Below are 19102 nucleotides of genomic sequence, written 5' to 3' on the forward strand. Positions count from 1 at the left end.
TTCTTTGCTTTTAACAATCAAACTCCCTTTTGAAGACCCTGTAATTTGATTTTTTTAATCCTTTCAAATAATATTTTTATCCTACCTTGAGTATGAGTAATAATAAATAACAAGCAAAGAGGTGAATATATCCAACACACCTTCCTCCTCCTTATTCCCTACAACAACCCTGTGAGATGAGTTAGGCTGAAACAATATGACTGACCCGAAGTCATGTCCTAGGTACCGGTTTCTTTTCATTTTTTTCTTCGTCCCTTCTCACAAAATTCTTCAAAACTTTAAACAGGTCCCTTTTGTAAATCCAATACCGGAAAGTTATTCAAGTCATTTTGTTTTTATTAGTACATCCCTTTTAATTGTTAAGACATCCGCCATTCCATTTGTGTATCCAGTGTGGCATCTTTTTCTGTATCATTCTTGTAGCCTGTCACTTTAAAATCTAATCAGACTTTTGTCTTTTCCAATAAAACTTGTTTCTCGGTTTCTCTTCTGTAACACATTTTAAATACCATCTAGAATGGCACATTCTTAACTTCTGAATCCATTATTCACATATATTCCTCTATAACTAGCTGCCAGTCACTTGGTAGAATGGATTGCATACAAATTAAATAAATAAATATGCCCAATGTTGGAGTATTTTGCTTCAATTCTGTATTAGTAAATCAAATTTAAGTGCTCTTCTCCTTTAATTGTAATCTTTAGTTCCTTCTGGTTCCCTCTGGTGCCCAACCTTCAAAATCCCATCCAGTTTTTTTGGGGGGATGGGGGAAGTAAAGAATTTATGATTATTTGGATTTTTGTGATTAATTTGAAAACTTATTTCAAATTCATCTGGACCCCTAGTCCACTTGTAACTTTCCTGCCAACATTCTAATTACCAGTTTGTTATTTATTCCAAAAAGAGAATTTTTAAAAGTTCTTATATTTTTATTTCAAAATTCTTTTGCTGAGGATTGAAGGAAACTCACTCACTAAATGCTATAAAACTTGTTGATCCAGGGGTTCCTAATAGTTGAAAAGCAGTAAGCAATTTAAGAAAGTGATTAAGAAATGAGGCTCAGTGAACCTTATGTATATGTAGACATTATGGCTGTGAGTTTGGTTGAAACCTCTTGACTCCCAGTTGCTCAACTCACAAGTAGACCACAAAAAATTCAGATCCTGTAGTCTACTCACAAGGAGCAGCTATGCAGAGTCACTGCTCCTTCAGGGACATTTAGGTCACCATGCATCCTCACTAGAAGTCCATTTTTTCTTTCTGTTTTCACTATTTAATAATGTAAGCTGTACAGAGTTGCCTCATGCTTTGGAGCCAAAAAGGAAGTATTAGTTTATTACAAAATTACAAAATCAAAGGGGCAAGTATGATCTTGAAGGAAAAGACATTTTTGTTCTTAATCTTGTGGCATTCCTTTAGCATATTTGCAGGATGATAGTATCATATTGTCATTCCTTCTTAATGTGTACACCTTGAACAGACGTGCAAAAAAAAAAGGGGGGGGGGGGTTATTTAAAAGTCTACTTTCACAAACACTGTGAAACATATTTAATAACATGACCAAAAGTATCTACAGAAATAAATTTTAAAGATAAAACACACAGCTGCTTTGAAGACAAAGGAATGTTTGTTTTCAGTGTTATTGACGACAAGATTAATTTCTGTTGCCAAGATGATTAATTATAAGAATACTGATACAAAAATAATTTATTGACAAATAAATTGTTTAAAGTCAAAGTAATTCATAAAAGTATAGAAACATACAGTACACCCCCTCACATTTTGTAAATATTTAAGTATAACTTTACATGTGACAACACTGAAGAAATGACACTTGGCTACAATGTAGTGAGTATACAGCTTGTATAACAATGTAAATGTGCTGTTCCCTCAAAGTAACGCAACACACAGCCATTAATGAAGCAGAGCATGATCCCCTCTCTTCCGAGACTGGGCTGCAGGGCAGTATTCCAACCGGATAACAACCCCAAACACACCTCCAAAACCACCACTGCCTTGCTAAAGAATCTGAGGGTAAAGATGATGGACTGGCCAAGCGTGTCTCCAGACCAAAACCCACTGAGTATCTGTGGGGCATCCTGAAACGGAAGGTGGAGGTACGCAAGGTCTCTAACATCCACCAGCTCAGCAATGTTGTCATGGAGGAGTTGAAGAGGACTCCAGTGGCAACCTGTGAAGCTCTGGTGAACTCTATATCCAAGAGAGCTAAGGCAGTGCTGAAAATAATGGTGGCCACACAAAATAATAACACTTTGGGCCCATTTGGACATTATCACTTAGGGGTATACTCACTTTTGTTGCCAGCAGTTTAGACATTAATGGCTGTGTGTTGCATTATTGTGAGCGGACAGCACATTTAGTTATACAAGCTGTACACTCACTACTTTACATTGTAGCCAAGTGTCATTTCTTCAGTCACATGAAAAGATATGCTTAAATATTTACAAAATGTGAGGGAGTGTACTTACTTATGTGATATACTGTATAATCACTTTCCTAATTAAGAACTCTCTGCAGAAATTAAAAATGAATAAATTCAAATAGAAATTAAAAGTCTTTTATGAATAATCTTGACACACTATTTTACTCCCTTAACTTTGTTTCATTAACCTGCATGCATGCAGGTATTTTTCACTTCAGCATAATTCAGCTAGGGAATTTCTGTGACTTTCAGTAAATGTGTGTAAACAATATTTGTGTCTCTTTAAAAATGATTTAGCATTTACTTTTATTCTGTGAAAAGAGTGAATGGGTTAGTGTGTTGGAAAAAAATGTTCAGAAACAGAAAATACACTTCATTACTTCTTTGAGGTTATTTCTACATGTATGTTAGATAAGTGGGCAATGTTTTTATTGCAGCAGTTAGGTGATTTGCTGCTCAGAAGAAATACTTAAATTTAGCTTGATAATTTTAAGAGCACTTTAGGTTTGTTTCTGTTTTCTTTTTGAAAAATTAAAATACTGACAGTTTGTGCCCCCAAGGTTTAACAACTAAAAACCCAAAACTCTTAGAATTAAAATCAACACCGAGGCACATTAAAGAGCAGAAACAAGTAACAGAATTGAACAAATTAAAAAAAGATATTAAAGGATATTCCAAATTCAGATCTATATATACATTACAAAATAAATTTAAAAGGATCAAATCAACTTTACAAAAGCATTTCCTCTTCAGTTCTTCCCTCTTTTCTTTGCACCGTCTTACAAGTTATAAATTTTGTTGGTGTTTCGCCTTAGAACAGCTAACATGACAGGTAATGACACCTCTTTGAGACAGGAAATCTCTTTCACTGTGTGCAGAGCTACACCAGGATGAGAAAACCGGCTAACACTTTTTGGCACCTAGGAAAAAGACAAAGAACAGATTTCAACTCTATATACAAGTGCTGATCAGAAAGTAGGTTTAACACGTAACAAATGATTACCGTATTTTTTGCACTATAAGACACTCTGGACCATGAGACACACATAGCTTTGGGGATGAAAACAATAAAAAAAATCTGCCTCTGCCTACCAGCATCCACTGGTATTCATCTGGCTAGCGTCCTTACAGCAAACAGCCTGGTCAGCTTCAGCACATTATCGCAGTCTGATTTAGCACGAGCAGTTGATTGGCAGTTGGATCAGCCTCCCGGAATAACACCGATCAACTGTTCCAGGCTGTGGGGATCGCTGCCACCCATCGCTGCCTCCATGCGTCCCATTGTTGGCCTGCGTGCGTCCCATTTTTGGATTGTTTTAGGCAGCAGAGATTGCTGCTGCCTATCACTGCTGATTGCCATTGGCAAATGAAGGCGATCCCTGGTGGTGAGTGGTGGTGATCCCCACTGCCTGGAATGGGCCAAAAACAGGACGCACAGAGACTAACAACGGGGCACGCGGAGACTGAAAATGACTGAAAGGGGGGGGGGGCTGCAGGTTGGTGGGGCTTTGGCAACATTTGTTCTATAAGATGCACAGACATTTCCACCCACTTTTCAGGGGCAAAAAAAGTGTGTCTTATAGTGCAAAAAATACGGTATATCTTGTATTAGATTAGTGGGTCTCAACCTTTCTAATGCCGCGACCCTTTAATACAGTTCCTCATGTTGTGGTGACCCCCAACCATAAGATTATTTTATGTTTTCCATATTTTTTCAAAAATATGTTTTTTCCAATGGTCTTAGGCGACCCCTGTAAAAGGGTCATTCGAGCCCCAAAGGGGTCCTGACCCACAGGTTGAGAACCACTGTGATAGATGTAGTCCTTTCTATAAGGTATGTCTTTCTACTGTTGCAAACAAACAAGTGTTTTGATTAAAAATGTGTATAGCAACATGTAAAAAATCATGCAACTGCTAACAGACCTATCTACCTATCTCCTTTTACTGGCAAACTGACATATCCTCCCAAAAAAGTTTTGTTATCAATATATTAATGTGCAACTGATAGCAATTTCAGCCTCAAGTTTCACTTCACAACTTGGCTGCCTGAAGTGGCAGGTGAGACAGTGGGCATCCCCACTTGTACAAGCAGCAGTGAGCAAGTCCACCACTTGTGTAAATGGAGTTGTGCCCACATACATGCTTGCTCACCATCCAATACCCCACCCGCTGGGCCACAAAGCCGGAAAGGTTGGAGAACTCTGTCTTACAGCATTCAGTTACCCTCAAGTCCCCTGCCTATGAAATTTTTCAATTTCTATCCTCCTATATGCAGCACAGTATGGCTAAAACAGTTACCACCCCTAAGACCACAAAACAACTTTTTGTCCACCTATGTCAACCACTATTATTTCCAAGATATTAACCTCACCTTATTCCAACTGAAATGTTGCCTTCATATAGCATGCTGTTTAAGGAGCTGCAGTATAGCCGCAATGTGCTACTAGGTGCAGTGGCAATATGTTAAGTTAAAATAGATTCACTCAGCCTTTCATCCTTCTGACGTCGGTAAAATGAGGATCCAGATTGTTGGGGGCAATATGCGGACATTTGTAAACCACTCAGAGAGTGCTGCAAAGCACCATGGGGTGGTATATAAGTCTAAGTGCTATTGCTATACTACTTTTGTTCTTCAAGACTCATTAGTTTTAGGAAACATTTGCAGGCAGTCCTCAGTTAACAATTCATTCAGCGATCGTTTAGTTACAGTGAAGATGAACCAATGTAACTTGACTGGTCCCCTAAAGTTATGGTTGTTACAGAGCTTCCATGACTACATAGCCAAAATTTGGGTGCTAGGCAGCTTATTCAGATTTAAAACCAGAGGGGCACTTCTCCCATATGCCTATTTTCCGCCATCTCTGCCCTTTTAAATGCCCTGCACAGCATCATTCCTCAGCAGTGGTGCCACTGCTGGAACTGAAATAGAGGCACGGGGCTTTCAGCAGTCTCAAAAGACTATTATCACCCCAGGGCCTCTACTTCAGCCCAGTACTGCTATCCTTTGTTGCTGAAGAGTGTCACCTCAAGCCTCATGCCGCAGCCAGTCAGTGCTTAGTCCCAGTCATTCCATGTTCCACAGGACCTGCGTGCCCACTTGATCTTTGCCACCTTCCTTCTGCTGGTGACAAGGCACACCCAACCATGTGCTATTCGAGGCAGCTGCTGGCCTTGCCAGACCTTCTTCTCAAGGCCATGTGCATACGTCTCCAAACTATGTGCTGCCTTGTCATTATGCTTCAGAAAGACTCTTGAGGCCTTCTGAAAAACAATGAGGCCACGGGCATTTGGGGGAAGTGTGGGCACAGCTTTCTCTGAGGTTTGGAAGGTCTCAAAAATCTCTTAAAGCATCTTGAGGAGGCAGCATGCAGTTTGGAGAAGTGTATATGTAGCCTCGGAAAGGCTTGACATGGTCAGAACTATCTTGCATACCTTGCTGGGAGCAACAGGGCCTGTGAAGCACAGATTGGTGGGGACTGCTGGGGTTTGTGCTGTGGGGCTGGTTGTGGCGCAGGGCTTGAGGTTTGGCACCCTTCGATGGTGCCAGCATTGCTGCAGCACTGCTGGTACTACCATCCCCGCTGCCAAATGCTGAACTGCAGGGCGGAAAAAAAGACAGAGATAGGAGGGACATGGAGGGGGGGGGAATTAAGACACCTTATCAAGGCTTCAGTCGGAGATGCACCAAACTGGGAATGGCTTGGATCAGGGTGGCTCCTCACATAACTACTGGTGGTATTTAGTTAATGACAGCAACAGAAACTGCTGATATTGCTGTCACTAAGCAATGCAGTTGGGTGACATTGCACTTTATACCATCAATTATCGACAGAAATTCCAGTAAATATTTCTGTTTAACTGAGGACTACCTATGATGCTTACATTCTATCTGTTCCGTTTGGATTAACTGTTCAGAAATTTGAACTATCAATACTGGTTGAACTATCAATACTGGTTGAGGTATTAAATTTTTTTCCCTACTAAGTAAATTATGTAACATTAGCACAAATGAATACATAATAAACCGTGGATTAGGAATAATTTTATTTAATACATAAACTATGTAGTTGTTAAGCTTTGAACTAATAGAATCTTTTGGTGCCTGTAATATTGTAATATCTTTGTTAGCAATCTTTTGTTACAGTTTTCTGAGATATCACTTGCATCAACTATTTTATTACAAATTAAGAGAAAAAGTAATATGTCAGCTTTTTCACATTTCAAAATCTCATTTTCTATCTGAGGACTTTCCCTCTCAAAAACAAAACAAAAACACTTATGTTAATTCAGTATAAACAGTGATAGTGGATGTATTTTTAAAACCAATCTTACCTGCCGAGGAAGGAAATAAGGTGCATCTGTTTCTACCACTATTCTACTTAATGGGATTTTTCGAACAGATTCTCTAGCTTCATTTGCTGATGGGTAAGACAGCAACGCGGTGAATCCAACAGTTAGATTTGGAAAGTAGTCTAAAAGTGGTTCAATGACACTATACCTGCCAGTGAAGCAATGCCTATGAAGGGATCAAAAATAATGGTCATCCCACTATGTCAAATGAATAACTAGTAACAAGTAAACACTAATGAAGGTCATACTAAAGACTTGACAAAATAGTTATGTAGCATGGTAGCTGCCATTTCAGTAATTCTTTTTTGGTATGAAAACCTTTAGTCAAAATTATCTTGAATGAAAGCAATTATTTATGGAATCTTATTTCAATGAAATTCTTTCATTCAGATTAGGGTTTCATTTTCAGCTTTGATTTGTGAGTTAGAAGAGTCCATGGGAAAAAAATTATTTGATGCATAAGGTAAAGGTAAAGGTTCCCCTCGCACATATGTGCTAGTCGTTCCTGACTCTAGGGGGCGGTGCTCATCTCCGTTTCAAAGCTGAAGAGCCAGCGCTGTCCGAAGATGTCTCTGTGGTCATGTGGCCAGTATGACTAAACGGCGAAGGCGCACGGAACGCCTTTACGTTCCCACCAAAGGTGGTTCCTATTTTTCTACTTGCATTTTTACATGCTAGGTTAACAGAAGCTGGAACAAGTAGCGGGAGCTCACTCCGTTACGCAGCACTAGGGATTCGAACCACTGACCTTTCTGATCAACAAGCTCAGTGTCTTAGTCACTGAGCCATCGCATCCCTCATTGATGCTTAGCTGTCCATAAACTGTAAGATCTTGGCAACTGAAATTTCTTAGTTTTTAGAATTTTTCAAAGGTGTTGTCTACATCTCATGGTAGTATTCTAATCAGGCAAACTCTTATTCCCCTCAAGATTCAATTACTGTTTTTAAAAATAATAATAAGAGGAATGATACAACTTAAGAACACAGTACAATTACCTGTGTATTTTGTAGTCTTTTGGTACACATTTTTTCATGATTTCTAACAGATCACCATCAGCATCTCTGCAGTGTATAACCAAAGGCTTCTTTAAGGAAACAGCTAGATTCAGTTGCCTCTCAAAAACCTGAAGCAAGTAAAAAGCAGCACACCTTCAAATGCCATTACAACTGCCCTGAGAACAAAAGTAAGACATGGGGGAAATATGCTAGCATTAAGCACAGCCTTTTATAATGTAACCAAACCAAAGCATATTATGAATACTTAAATACAAGAAGTACTGGACTGTTTTCAGTTATTTATCACGTTTACCATTTTAGGACAGCATTGCATACACGGTATTTCTTTGGAAATAGCACTTCACAATGATTCAACAACCCATTCTGAAGTTTAAAAAAAGGCTCTGAATTTGTCACAATGATTCAACAATTCACTCCGGAGTAAAAAAAAATTGTAAAAAAAACCTCTGCATTTGTAATGTTCTGACCTTAGGTTTGAAACTGGCACTTTGAGCAGTAACTGGGGCCATTTAAGCTCAGAATATTGTTGGATACTTCCAGCAAGACCAAAACAGTTGCTTTGAATTTGAAACAGAGCAACTTGATTTCAAAATTTGGTATTTGGGTTCAAAACTTTTTTGGACACTTCCGCAATCCACCACTCATTGTTTATTAAAACTATTATCACCTTCAGTGGTCTGACAAGGTATTTTGTCTAAAATCAGTGAAATCAATGTAATTACTGTTCAGCATTACCCAATTATAAAATATCTTAACACAGTTTAGTATTAAAATTTACCTTATGCTGCATTGAAATTTCTGTAGTACATTTATGAGAGTAATCCAGTCCTATTTCGCCAAAGGCAATCGCTTTGGGGTGTCTCATTGCCTGCAAGATATTTCTTTCATGAAGTTCTGTGTAATAACGAGCAAAATGTGGATGGCAGCCAAATGCCCCCCAAACCATGTCTTCTTTTAATAAATCTTCCCACAAGTTGTTTTTTAAAGTACGAGGGTCACAAAAATCAGCTATGCAGCCCTGAAATTCTTTAGGAAAAGTGCTACTATACATTTTCCTAAATTCAGAAAAAGAACCTCCAAAACCTGTTTTTGAATATAACATGTCCAAATGACAGTGCGTGTCAATAAACCCTTCTTCTAAATATTTGGGCAAACTCCTACGAAAATCCTGGTTTACACATTTATTAGTGAAAGAATCTGACTTGCGTGATGAGGAGAAGATGGGAACATATGCTCCTATTTCCATACTATGACGTCTTTTTTTCTCTTTATAGTCCAATAACGAACCATATAACCACTCTCTCTCTTGCATACTTTCCACTGAAGGTTTTTTATCCTTCGTTGTATTCACTGGGCTTTCTAAAGAAATATCACAGAGATTATTGGAATATGAGGTGTTTTCAGTGGGGCTTGAAAAAGAATGTGTTGGCTTTGGACTGCTTGTCCAATATTTTGTATAATCACTCATTTTCTGACTGTATAAATGAGGAGGATACATCACAAATTCTGTTGTTGACAATGACATTTCCTTTGGTTCTGAAAGACTGTGGTTAGGGATGGAATCTTCTTGTGAAAAAGTAACCAGTGGTTCTCCATCTTCCGTGTCGGACCAGATATTTTCAGCTGAAAGCGCTTTCTTGGGCTCCATAAACTGAAAAAAAAAAGGGGGGGTCCATTTAAGATGAGCATGAAAATAATGATGAAAATTATTCAAAAATCTATTTTTTTCTATAACAATAAAATGACAGCCATGTGATCCCTTCCCTCAGCAGCTTCCCATGCAGTATATCCAATGACTGGACTGTCCCTAACCTTTCCAAAATGTCCCAGTGCAACACAATTATCCAACAGACCAATACAATCTTCCTATTGACCTCCCTTCCCTCTCTAACTTGAATGGTATAGGGTTTCCTGCCTAGGCAGGGGGTTGGACTAGAAGACCTCCAAGGTCCCTTCCAACTCTACTATTGTATTGTATTGTATAACTGCTGATAGACTTACTAAGCATCTAAAACCAGTTGTTCTAAGAGTTTATTTTGAACACTACTCTTATTGGGCATGCCATAGTTCTATAAGGAAGATATAACTATTCTCATAGTAAAAAAAAAGGAGAGTTAAAATTGCTGTAGTAAAGAAATAAAAAAAAATCACACCTAAAGCAAGATTATGTCATTAAGGCAAATAGTTGGAAGTAATATGATTCATTAAGTGTAACTCATTCTGAATAATTTAGGTCTACTAAGGACGTCTGAGTAAAATATGTATATTAATAACTTATCAGAAAGTCTTAAAAACCATGCAACTTGAAACCCCACAGAAAAGCTAATATAGTCTCAAAATGAAGCTAATTTGTGAATGTATGTTTGTCAAATATAGAAATAACATTTCAGTAAAAAATATAGATCTTCTGTGTATGTGGAATCACATTTCCATCTACTACTTAAATCTCCCACAATTGTGCCACTTCTAAAAGTCTATATAATTAGAATCCTTAAATATTTTATCAATTAAAGTGACTCTCTTGATACTTAAGTCTGCTATAATTCTTGCACTATGTAAAGAATAATGAAAAGCTGAGGGCATTTTAGAACATTTCCAGACTAAGTTGTAAATGTGTTTTCATTCAATTTAGGTTTTTTAGATTTGGTTAAAATAGCAATATTAATACTATTGAATAATTATGTTTTTTTAGAAATAACCTTCTAATAGGTTAATGTTTTACCTTTTGATCTGTTTCTGAATCATCCATTAACACTGATTCTTGAGAGGATTCAACAGTTGTCTGGAAATTCACAAACTTCTCTGTGGTATCACTTTGTGCATTGGATGAAATGGAGGAAATACATTGGTCTTTTGTTATGTTTTTTTGTTTTGCAGAAGCACTAATGACTTTTATAAGAGCTTTTTGATTGTTACTATTCCGCTTGGTCTCTTCGGCTTCACATTTTGAATGTTCAACTATGCTTCTCAAGTTGGTTTCTGATTTCCCCCTTTTTTTTTTACTTTGGCTAGCAAAAATATTCCCATCAGAGATTTTACTTAGCTGTTCAGGAGAGACTTGCTCATCTTTTTGCCCTCCAATTTGTGAACAGCTAGACTTGCTTTTAAATTTGTGCTCTGAGCGGCTATTTTCTTTCTTCGTTTTACTCTGCCCAACATCTATTTTTTCTTTTACTGAAACCTGTGAGTCATCTGATCCCTGATAAAGTTCTACTTCATCTTCATAACTTGATCGTATGTGAACGTATTTGGAAGTAACCACTGGTTTGGAAAGTTTTGTGTTACACTTAGTTTTATTTTCTCTTTTTGTTGAATCTTTTTCAACATTGGAATCTTCTCGCACATCAAGTTCATTCTCAAGTCTTGACAGTCGATGACTTTGCTTTGACCTAACCAAAGGTTTGGCAAGTTCTCTTACGCTATACTTAGAAGTTTTGTCTTCTGTTTCTTTAACAGTCTTCTTAAAGCTGGAAGTCTGTTGAAGTTCCAAATCATATTCAGATTTTGATCGTTTATGTCTATGTTTTGAATCATGCCTTGGTTTGGAAACTTTATGCCCAGTTTTATTATCTGTTTTTGTAACTGCTTTCTCAGTGTTGGGATCCTGTTGAAAATCTGTTTCATGCTCTGGTCTTGATATTGTAGACATTTGTGTTAATCCAGTTCCTGGTTTAGAAATCTCTTTTGTACTATACTTCAAAGTTTCATTTTCTTTTTTTGGAATAGCTTTTTTGAAGTTGGAGTCCTGCTGAATCTCTGGTTTTTTTTCAAATCTCAATTCTGCAGAGCTTTCTGATTTCAAAAAAACCTTCTGAATGTTGGATTCTTGTTCTTTTTCTTCTGAACTTGACATTAGAGATACACGTCTTGAACTGCCATCTGACCAACATGATTCTTTATTGCCTTGCTTAACAGAAATATTAATACGTTCCTTTGGTGCAGTTTTCAAACAATGTGATTTGTTTCCAGTTTGTTGCTCTTTAATTTCTGATTCCATCGAAAATTGTCTCACGCTGTTAACTGAGCCAAGTTCCTCTTCTTTAGAAGGGCTTTCCTTATGAATTCCATTTAGAGATGAAGATTTTCTTCGGGCTTGCAATTGTCCCCCAAATACACCCAACAGAGCTTTATGATATATTAATCGAGATCCCTCATGCTGATCTTGGCCTTCTATTCTTTTCCGGCGACATTCAGCCCACTTTTCTTTTAAATCATTTTTTCTTTCAGGGGCTGCTGCAATATTTATTCTTGCATCACTGTAATCTTCTTGCTTGATCTAAATAGTAAAGAGTAAGGTAAGCTTCATAAATTGTAAGTAAAAGCCAACTCACAAAACTATTTAGCTCACACTAGGTTAGGGAGCAATGGCCATGTTCATCAGCAATAATACTGAGATTTGAAGTAATTATTGTTTATTGGTTGTACATTATATGTTGCTACAGAAATGCTATTTCCTCTTACTTGGCTACTCACACCATCCAGACTAACCCTGCCAGAATCCAAAACTTGCCATGTCACCAGGGCTCCTGTTAATTACTTTTAAAAACAAAACTGCAAGTCAACATTTGTTCTTATGTTTACAGTTACTTACTACAAGGGCTGTAACCAGACAAAATAATTTAGATGATAACATAAACTATCAAATTCTAGTTAGGTTAAATGTTTCTGCTAGTAGGAACAAAACTGCTAGAGAAGTGAACTCATTAAAAAATTCTAATATTTATTAAAGACTGTCAGAAAACAAAAAAAATCTAGGATATATAATTTAAAAATGTTTTTGAAGGCTAAATACTTCCAAAAAAATACAAAATGAAAGGCTAATGACTGGATAAAAGTGGAATTATCCTCCAAAGGAAACGAAGGTTATCAAAGTACAGCATAATGTATTTAGTCAACGGTGGGATTTTTGAGGCCCTTCATCACTAAACCCTTACAAAACAGCACTGTATAACAAATAACTGCAGAGTAATAAAAACATCTAAGAATCAACAGCAACATCTATATTCTAATTTCCTCCGCAACTACTTTTACTCAGCAATTTCGGTTACTACTTAACACACCTTTAGTTTCAGGGATTCCCGAGGGGAAAATGCCACATTTTTCGTCTCCATGTCGGAAGCAGTGGGTTTTGTGAGGAAGGTTTTGCTGAGGACAGGAGGCTCTTGCCCACCGCCGCTGATGTCATCATCTACTTCAAATTCATCAGAGGAAGAATCCGCGGCAGCGAACGAAGTTCGGGAGAACTCCCTGCAGGAAAAGACCGGGGAGAAAACGCGGGTCTTCCCAAAGGCGGCCGGCCCGCTGACGCCGGGACTTCCGCGAGCAGGCTGGGCCGGTGCTTCGTCGATCTTGCTGAATTTCGCAGGTGAGCTTGCAGCGAAGCCGTCCCACTCGATTTTGCGTCTCCTGCTCGGCTGCATCGGGGCTAAATTATCTGGATATTAAAACGGGGAGGAGAGGGGTGGGTTAGAAAAGGCAATCTTTAAGCACATTTCCGCTTGACTGGTGCAGTCGCTTTAATTAAAAATATTATATACATACACACACACACATATATATGGTTTAAATATATATATTTAAATAATTATTTAATTATATATATATTTAAACCTCGCATCAACCGAAAATGCAAATAAAGGACCATTAGAGAACGCTAAAAAGGTTCCCCCACCTTTATACGCGCGCCCTCGGATAAAACGACCGTCAACAAAAGCCATCTTTAACGCCAAAATATGGGAGAGGGGGCGCGGATCCGCTCAGCAGCAGAGCGCCACGGCCCTTCCCCGGGCCCATCTCAGGGGCGCCAGGCGCACCCACCCTCCTCCAACCTCCTTCTGCGAGAGCAGCAACCCCCGGGAAGAGGGCCGCCCTGGAAATGCCCAGAAGGCTACTTCGCGACGAGCCCGAAAGGAGGAGAAGAGGGTCGCACAGAACCTTCTTCCAGGCCTTGGGGACGGCCACCCCCGCCGCTAAGCCGTGCCCGCTCATTGGTCGATTCCGGCCACCTCCGCTCGCGAGCCCGCCCTTTGACGACTCTCCCGGCTGAATCCGCTTCCCGATAACTTCTCGCGGCCTCCTCCCGCCGCGCGCCACCTCCTCCCCCCCACCCCGAGAAACACCTCCCCAAAAGCGTCGGGGATTGCGAAGGGGGGCTCGGAAGCCTGAGAAGCTGGAAAAGCTGGCTTGTCTTGGAGGCCTGAGCCTGGAAGGGCGGGGCTTTAGTTTCAGGTCACGTGGGTGCCCGGGTTGCAATAGGTGTGAGCCATGTGAGCGGCCGCTTCTGGGAAAGTGAAAGTAATGGTAGTTTCGTCCCAAAGGTGCTTTTTTTTTTCAAGAGGCAACTGGACTTTCTGGTTTTTCTTTGAAGACGTTTCGCTTCTCATCCGAGAAACATCTTCAGCCTTGGCTTCATAGTGGGGAATGGAAGGATTTATGTTTCTTTGCAGACAGAACAAACAAAAAACTCAAAGGCAGGCTCAATGGATCGCTCGCTGTTTTTCTGTCATCAATTTATTATGTTTCTATGTGCATTTTTCCTCAATCCTGTTGCTACCTCTGGGTCCTCAGTATCACTATCCAATTTTTGCAACATTTTAGACTTGTGAATTTCCAGTACACAGGTCTTATAGAGGTTCAGTTTGGATACACCTGCTGTGGGCCAATGGAAAGAACAACACTTGCCAAATTTGGAGAAAAAGGAGAATTATTATTCTTCCTCTTCTTCCAAGCACTATTTGTCTACTTCTGCAATGTCCTCCTCTAAGGAAAGCTCCACTGCCCCTCCCTCAGTGAAATAGGACTAATGATGCCTCCAGCTGGTCCTGAGATAAGAGAAATTTCAGCAGTATTTATTTCAGGTCTCGGATAAAAGGGGACAGAAGAAGCTATGGCAGATTTATCTTGCAAGAAACAGCTAGGAATACCATCCTGCTAGATATTTGAGTGTAGTCATTTATAGAGTAAGTGAAAGCCATATACAGGTGAAACTCAAAAAATTAGAATATTGTGCAAAAGTTCATTTATTTCAGTAATGCAACTTAAAAGGTGAAACTAATATATGAGATAGACTCATTACATGCAAAACAAGATAGTTCAAGCTGTGATTTGTCATAATTGTAATGATTATGGCTTACAGCTCATGAAAACCCCAAATCCACAATCTCAGAAAATTAGAACATTACATGCAATCAATAAAACAAGGATTGTACATAGAACAATATCGGACCTCTGAAAAATATAAGCATGCATATGTACTCAGTACTTGGTTTGGGCCCCTTTTGCAACAATTATTGCCTTAATGCGGCGTGACATGGAAGCTATCAGCCTGTGGCATTGCTGAGGTGTTATGGAAGACCAGGATGCTTCAATAGCAGCCTTCAGCTTTTCTGCATTGTTCGATCTCATGTCTCATCTTTCTCTTGGCAATGTCCCATAGATTCTCTATGGGGTTCAGGTCAGGCGAGTTTGCTGGCCAATCAAGCACAGTAATCCAACGGTCATTGAACCAGGTTTTGGTACTTTTGGCAGTGTGGGCAGGTGCCAAGTCCTGGAAAATGAAGTCAACATCCCCATAAAGCTCGTCTGTGGAAGGAAGCATGAAGTGCTCCAAGATCTCCTGGTAGACGGCTGCATTGACCCTGGACTTAATGAAGCACAGTGGACCAACACCAGCAGATGACATGGCTCCCCAAATCAACACAGACTGTGGAAACTTCACACTGGACTTCAAGCATCTTGCAGTATGTGCCTCTCCATTCTTCCTCCATTCTCTGGGTCCTTGGTTTCCAAATGAGATGCAAAAGTTGCTCTCATCAAAAAAGAGAACTTTGGACCACTGAGCAACAGACCAGGTCTGTTTTTCTTTAGCCCAGGAAAGATGCTTCTGACGTCGTTTGTTGTTCAGGAGCAGTTTGACAAGAGGAATATGACATTTGAAGCCCATGTCCAGGATCCGTCTGTATGTGGTGGCTCTTGATGCACTGACTCCAGCCTCAATCCACTCCTTGTGAAAGTCCCCAACACTTTTGAATGGCCTTTTCCTGACAATCCTCTCAAGGCTGCGGTCATCCCTGCTGCTTGTGCACCTTTTTCTTCCATACTTTTTCCTTCCACATAACTTTCTATTAATGTGCTTTGCACTTCCGGAACATCCAACTTCTTTTGCAATTACCTTTTGAGGCTGTCCCTCCTTAAGGAGGGTGTCAATGATGGTTTGCTGCACAACTGTCAGGTCAGCAGTCTTTCCCATGATTGTGATTCCTACTGAACCAGACTGAGAGACCATTTAAAGGCTCAGGACCCCTTGCAGGTGTTATGGCTTAATAGCTGATTAGAGTGGGACACTTTGAGCCTAGAATATTGCACCTTTTCGCAATATTCTAATTTTCTGAGATTGTGGATTTGGGTTTTCATGAACTGTAAGCCATAATCATTGCAATTATGACAAATCACAGCTTGAACTATCTTGCTTTGCATGTACCGTATTTTTCGAAGTATAAAACGCACCGGAGTATAAGACGCACCAAGGTTTTGAAGAGGCAAATTTTAAAAAAGTAGGTAGGTAGATAGAGGAATAGAGAGAGAGAGAATGAAAGAGAAATACAGTAGGTACTGTAGGTTGGGAGAGAGAGTGAGTAGGTAGGTAGGTAGGTAGGTAGTGGGATAGAGAGGGAGAGAAAGAGAAATACAGTAGGTAGGTAGAGAGTTTGTGTAGGTAGGTAGGTAGAGGGAGAGAGAAATGGAGAAATACAGTAGATAGGTAGGGAGAGAGAGATAGTAGGTAAGTAGGTAGATAGAGGGATAGAGGGAGGGAGAAATATAGTAGGTAGGTAGGGAGAGAGAGATTGTAGGTAGGTAGAGGGATAGAGAGAAATAGAAAGAGAGTGAAATACAGTAGGGAGGTAGGGAGAGAGAGAGTGGGTAGGTAGGTAGATAGAGGGATAGAGAGAGAAATAGAAAGAAATAAAGTAGATGGGTAGGGAGAGAAAGAGAGTAGGTAGGCAGAGGGGGGGAGGGAGGAATACAGTAGATAGGTATGGAAATAGAGATGGTAGGTAGGTAGGTAGGATAGAGAGAGAGAGAGAAATACAGTAGGTAGTTAGGGAGATAGAGTAGGTAGGTAGGTAGATGGAGGGATAGAGGGGGGGAGGGAGAAATATAGTAGGTAGGGAAAGAGAGAGTAGGTAGGTAGGTAGATGTTTCCAGGTGTATTTATCCATGTGCTGGAGAAGGAAATAGCTGACAATCCACAGCACCTAACTTTGTTTCTGCTGGCACAGCACTTGATCAATGTAATTCTCATCAATCAGTTAAAGAGCTTTCCAAAAGGGGGGGGAAAGTTTTTGCACTATGCAAACCTCCCCAAAATGACACTTTTTTTGCAAAAACGGGCCCATTTTTTTCAAATAAAAGGCATGAATAGACGGGGGTGGGCTTGCAGAGTGCTCCTGGTGGAGGGGGGGGGGGGGCAAAACGAGCAAAAACCAGCCCGTTTTTCACGAAAACGGGCCTGTTTTTGTCAAAAAAATTGCATGCATAGCCTTATGGAGACTTATAGAGTGCTGCTGGGGGCGGGGGGGGGGGAATGGCCCATGTTTTGCTCATTTCTGCCAGTCCCAGCCCCCAGGAGCTCTCTGAAACCCTTCATTATGCAAGGCCATTTTGGTCAAGAGGGCGAGGCTTCAGGAGGCAAAAAAATGCTGTATTCGATGTATAAGACGCACCCAGATTTTCAGCCTCTTTTTTGAGGAAAAAAGTTTCATCTTATACTCTGAACAATACGGTAATGAGTCTATCTCATATATTAGTTTCACCTTTTAAGTTGCATTACTGGAATAAATGAACTTTTGCACGATATTCTAATTTTTCTTTTTTTTTCTTTTTTTTAATTTTTAAACATAAAAGACAACATAAAAAATTCTCATCCATTATATACAGCATGTCGTTTGGTTACAAGCGTTTGTGCATCCATATTTTCAATTACGTATACAATCACAAAATTTCCATCTAATATAACTAAGTACCTCACTTTCATTGTACATCATATATTCAATTACGGTTAATATTTCTTGTGAATGCCCCAACACTGGAAGTCTTTAAGATGATGTTGGATAGCTATTTGTCTGAAAAAGGTATAGGGTTTCCTGCCTAGGCAGGGGGTTGGACTAGAAGACCTCCAAGGTCCCTTCCAACTCTACTATTGTATTATTGTATTATTGTCTATTTAATAACAATATACCTTTATGTAATCACTTATTCTGATTATTTTTACAGTGTAAAAGAATTTTCCAACTGTTTATGTTTATACATCACTACTTTCAATTATGCATAATCCGGCCAATCATCCATCAAGTATGCTTCTGTTCATTGTTGTTCTTGTACATCATACATTCAAGCAAAAATGTTATTCCTTCATTTTTAAACAGAGTATTCTAAATACTCACTTCATAAATATACCAATCTTTCATTACTTCCTTATTAAACTATTTATCAACAACAAGGTATCTTTATAATATACATCACTACTTAGTTATGCATATCACCAATCATCTATCAAATATACATAGATTCATTATTATCCTTATCCTTCATTTTAAAACAAAATATTCTAAATTATTCAATTCATATATATGTCAGTTTTTCATTATATTGTTATTAATCTATTTAACAACATGATTGTATTATCACTTATCTACTTCAATTAAAACATAAATAAAACATTTTTCATTTCCAGTTTTTTTTGTCAAGCCACTTCCAGTTTGCTCGGAGGTTCCGTTTTGACTGCTCCGGAGGCTTCAGGGAAGCGTCCTGAAGGTCCCTCAAGCCTCCAGAGGGCTTCCGGGGGGGTGGGGGAGGCTGTTTTTGCCCTCCCCGGGCTCCTATAAAGCTTCTGGAGCCTGGGGAGGGCAAAAAAAGCATGCAAAAATGGGGGGGCGCCTGTAGTGCACGCATGCGCACTGGGCGGATCGCGCATTGCATTATAGGTGCGGGACGCCCGCACACTACCCCCCTGCGCTCCCCCCACTTCTGGCATGCGAGCCAAAAAAGGTTCACCATCGCTGCCTTATACCATAAAAAAGCATGCCATCCCAATAGTAAATCAGGACCCTCTACATTCAACAATCTAGAATTTTTTTGTGTTATCCACTCCTTAATCCACATCAGGTTTGTTGCTTGATAATATAACTCCCAGTCAGGTAAACCCAATCCTCCTCTTTCTAGCAATATGAGTTTTATTCTTGCTTTTTTCCCTTGCCAGATAAACTTCAAAACTAGTTTGTTTAGATCTTCAA

The 19102-nt window shown here is 39.5% G+C and overlaps 1 protein-coding gene across 3 annotated transcripts; it reads right to left on the reverse strand.

Annotated features, from left to right (window-relative positions):
- Positions 1 to 1532: 1532 nt before the first annotated feature.
- LOC309382787 (uncharacterized protein) lies at positions 1533 to 13905 on the reverse strand. Of its 3 annotated transcripts, none has more exons than XM_081934651.1 (7): positions 13746 to 13904; positions 12872 to 13245; positions 10534 to 12087; positions 8590 to 9462; positions 7791 to 7918; positions 6777 to 6960; positions 1533 to 3364 (listed from the first exon to the last, which is right to left on the reverse strand). In XM_081934651.1, the coding sequence occupies exons 2-7, from the start codon at positions 13229 to 13231 to the stop codon at positions 3224 to 3226; spliced, it is 3240 nt and encodes a 1079-aa protein (XP_081790777.1). In that variant the 5' UTR covers positions 13232 to 13245; positions 13746 to 13904; the 3' UTR covers positions 1533 to 3223. The 3 variants fall into 3 exon arrangements, with proteins under 3 accessions (XP_081790777.1, XP_081790776.1, XP_081790778.1); XM_081934650.1 differs by having other exon boundaries at positions 13483 to 13904; XM_081934652.1 differs by lacking the exons at positions 1533 to 3364; positions 6777 to 6960 and having other exon boundaries at positions 7856 to 7966; positions 13483 to 13905.
- Between the last annotated feature and the right edge of the window lie 5197 nt (positions 13906 to 19102).

This window comes from Natrix helvetica, assembly GCF_964273705.1.
Source record: "Natrix helvetica genome assembly, chromosome: 1".
Classification (NCBI taxonomy): domain Eukaryota; kingdom Metazoa; phylum Chordata; class Lepidosauria; order Squamata; family Natricidae; genus Natrix; species Natrix helvetica.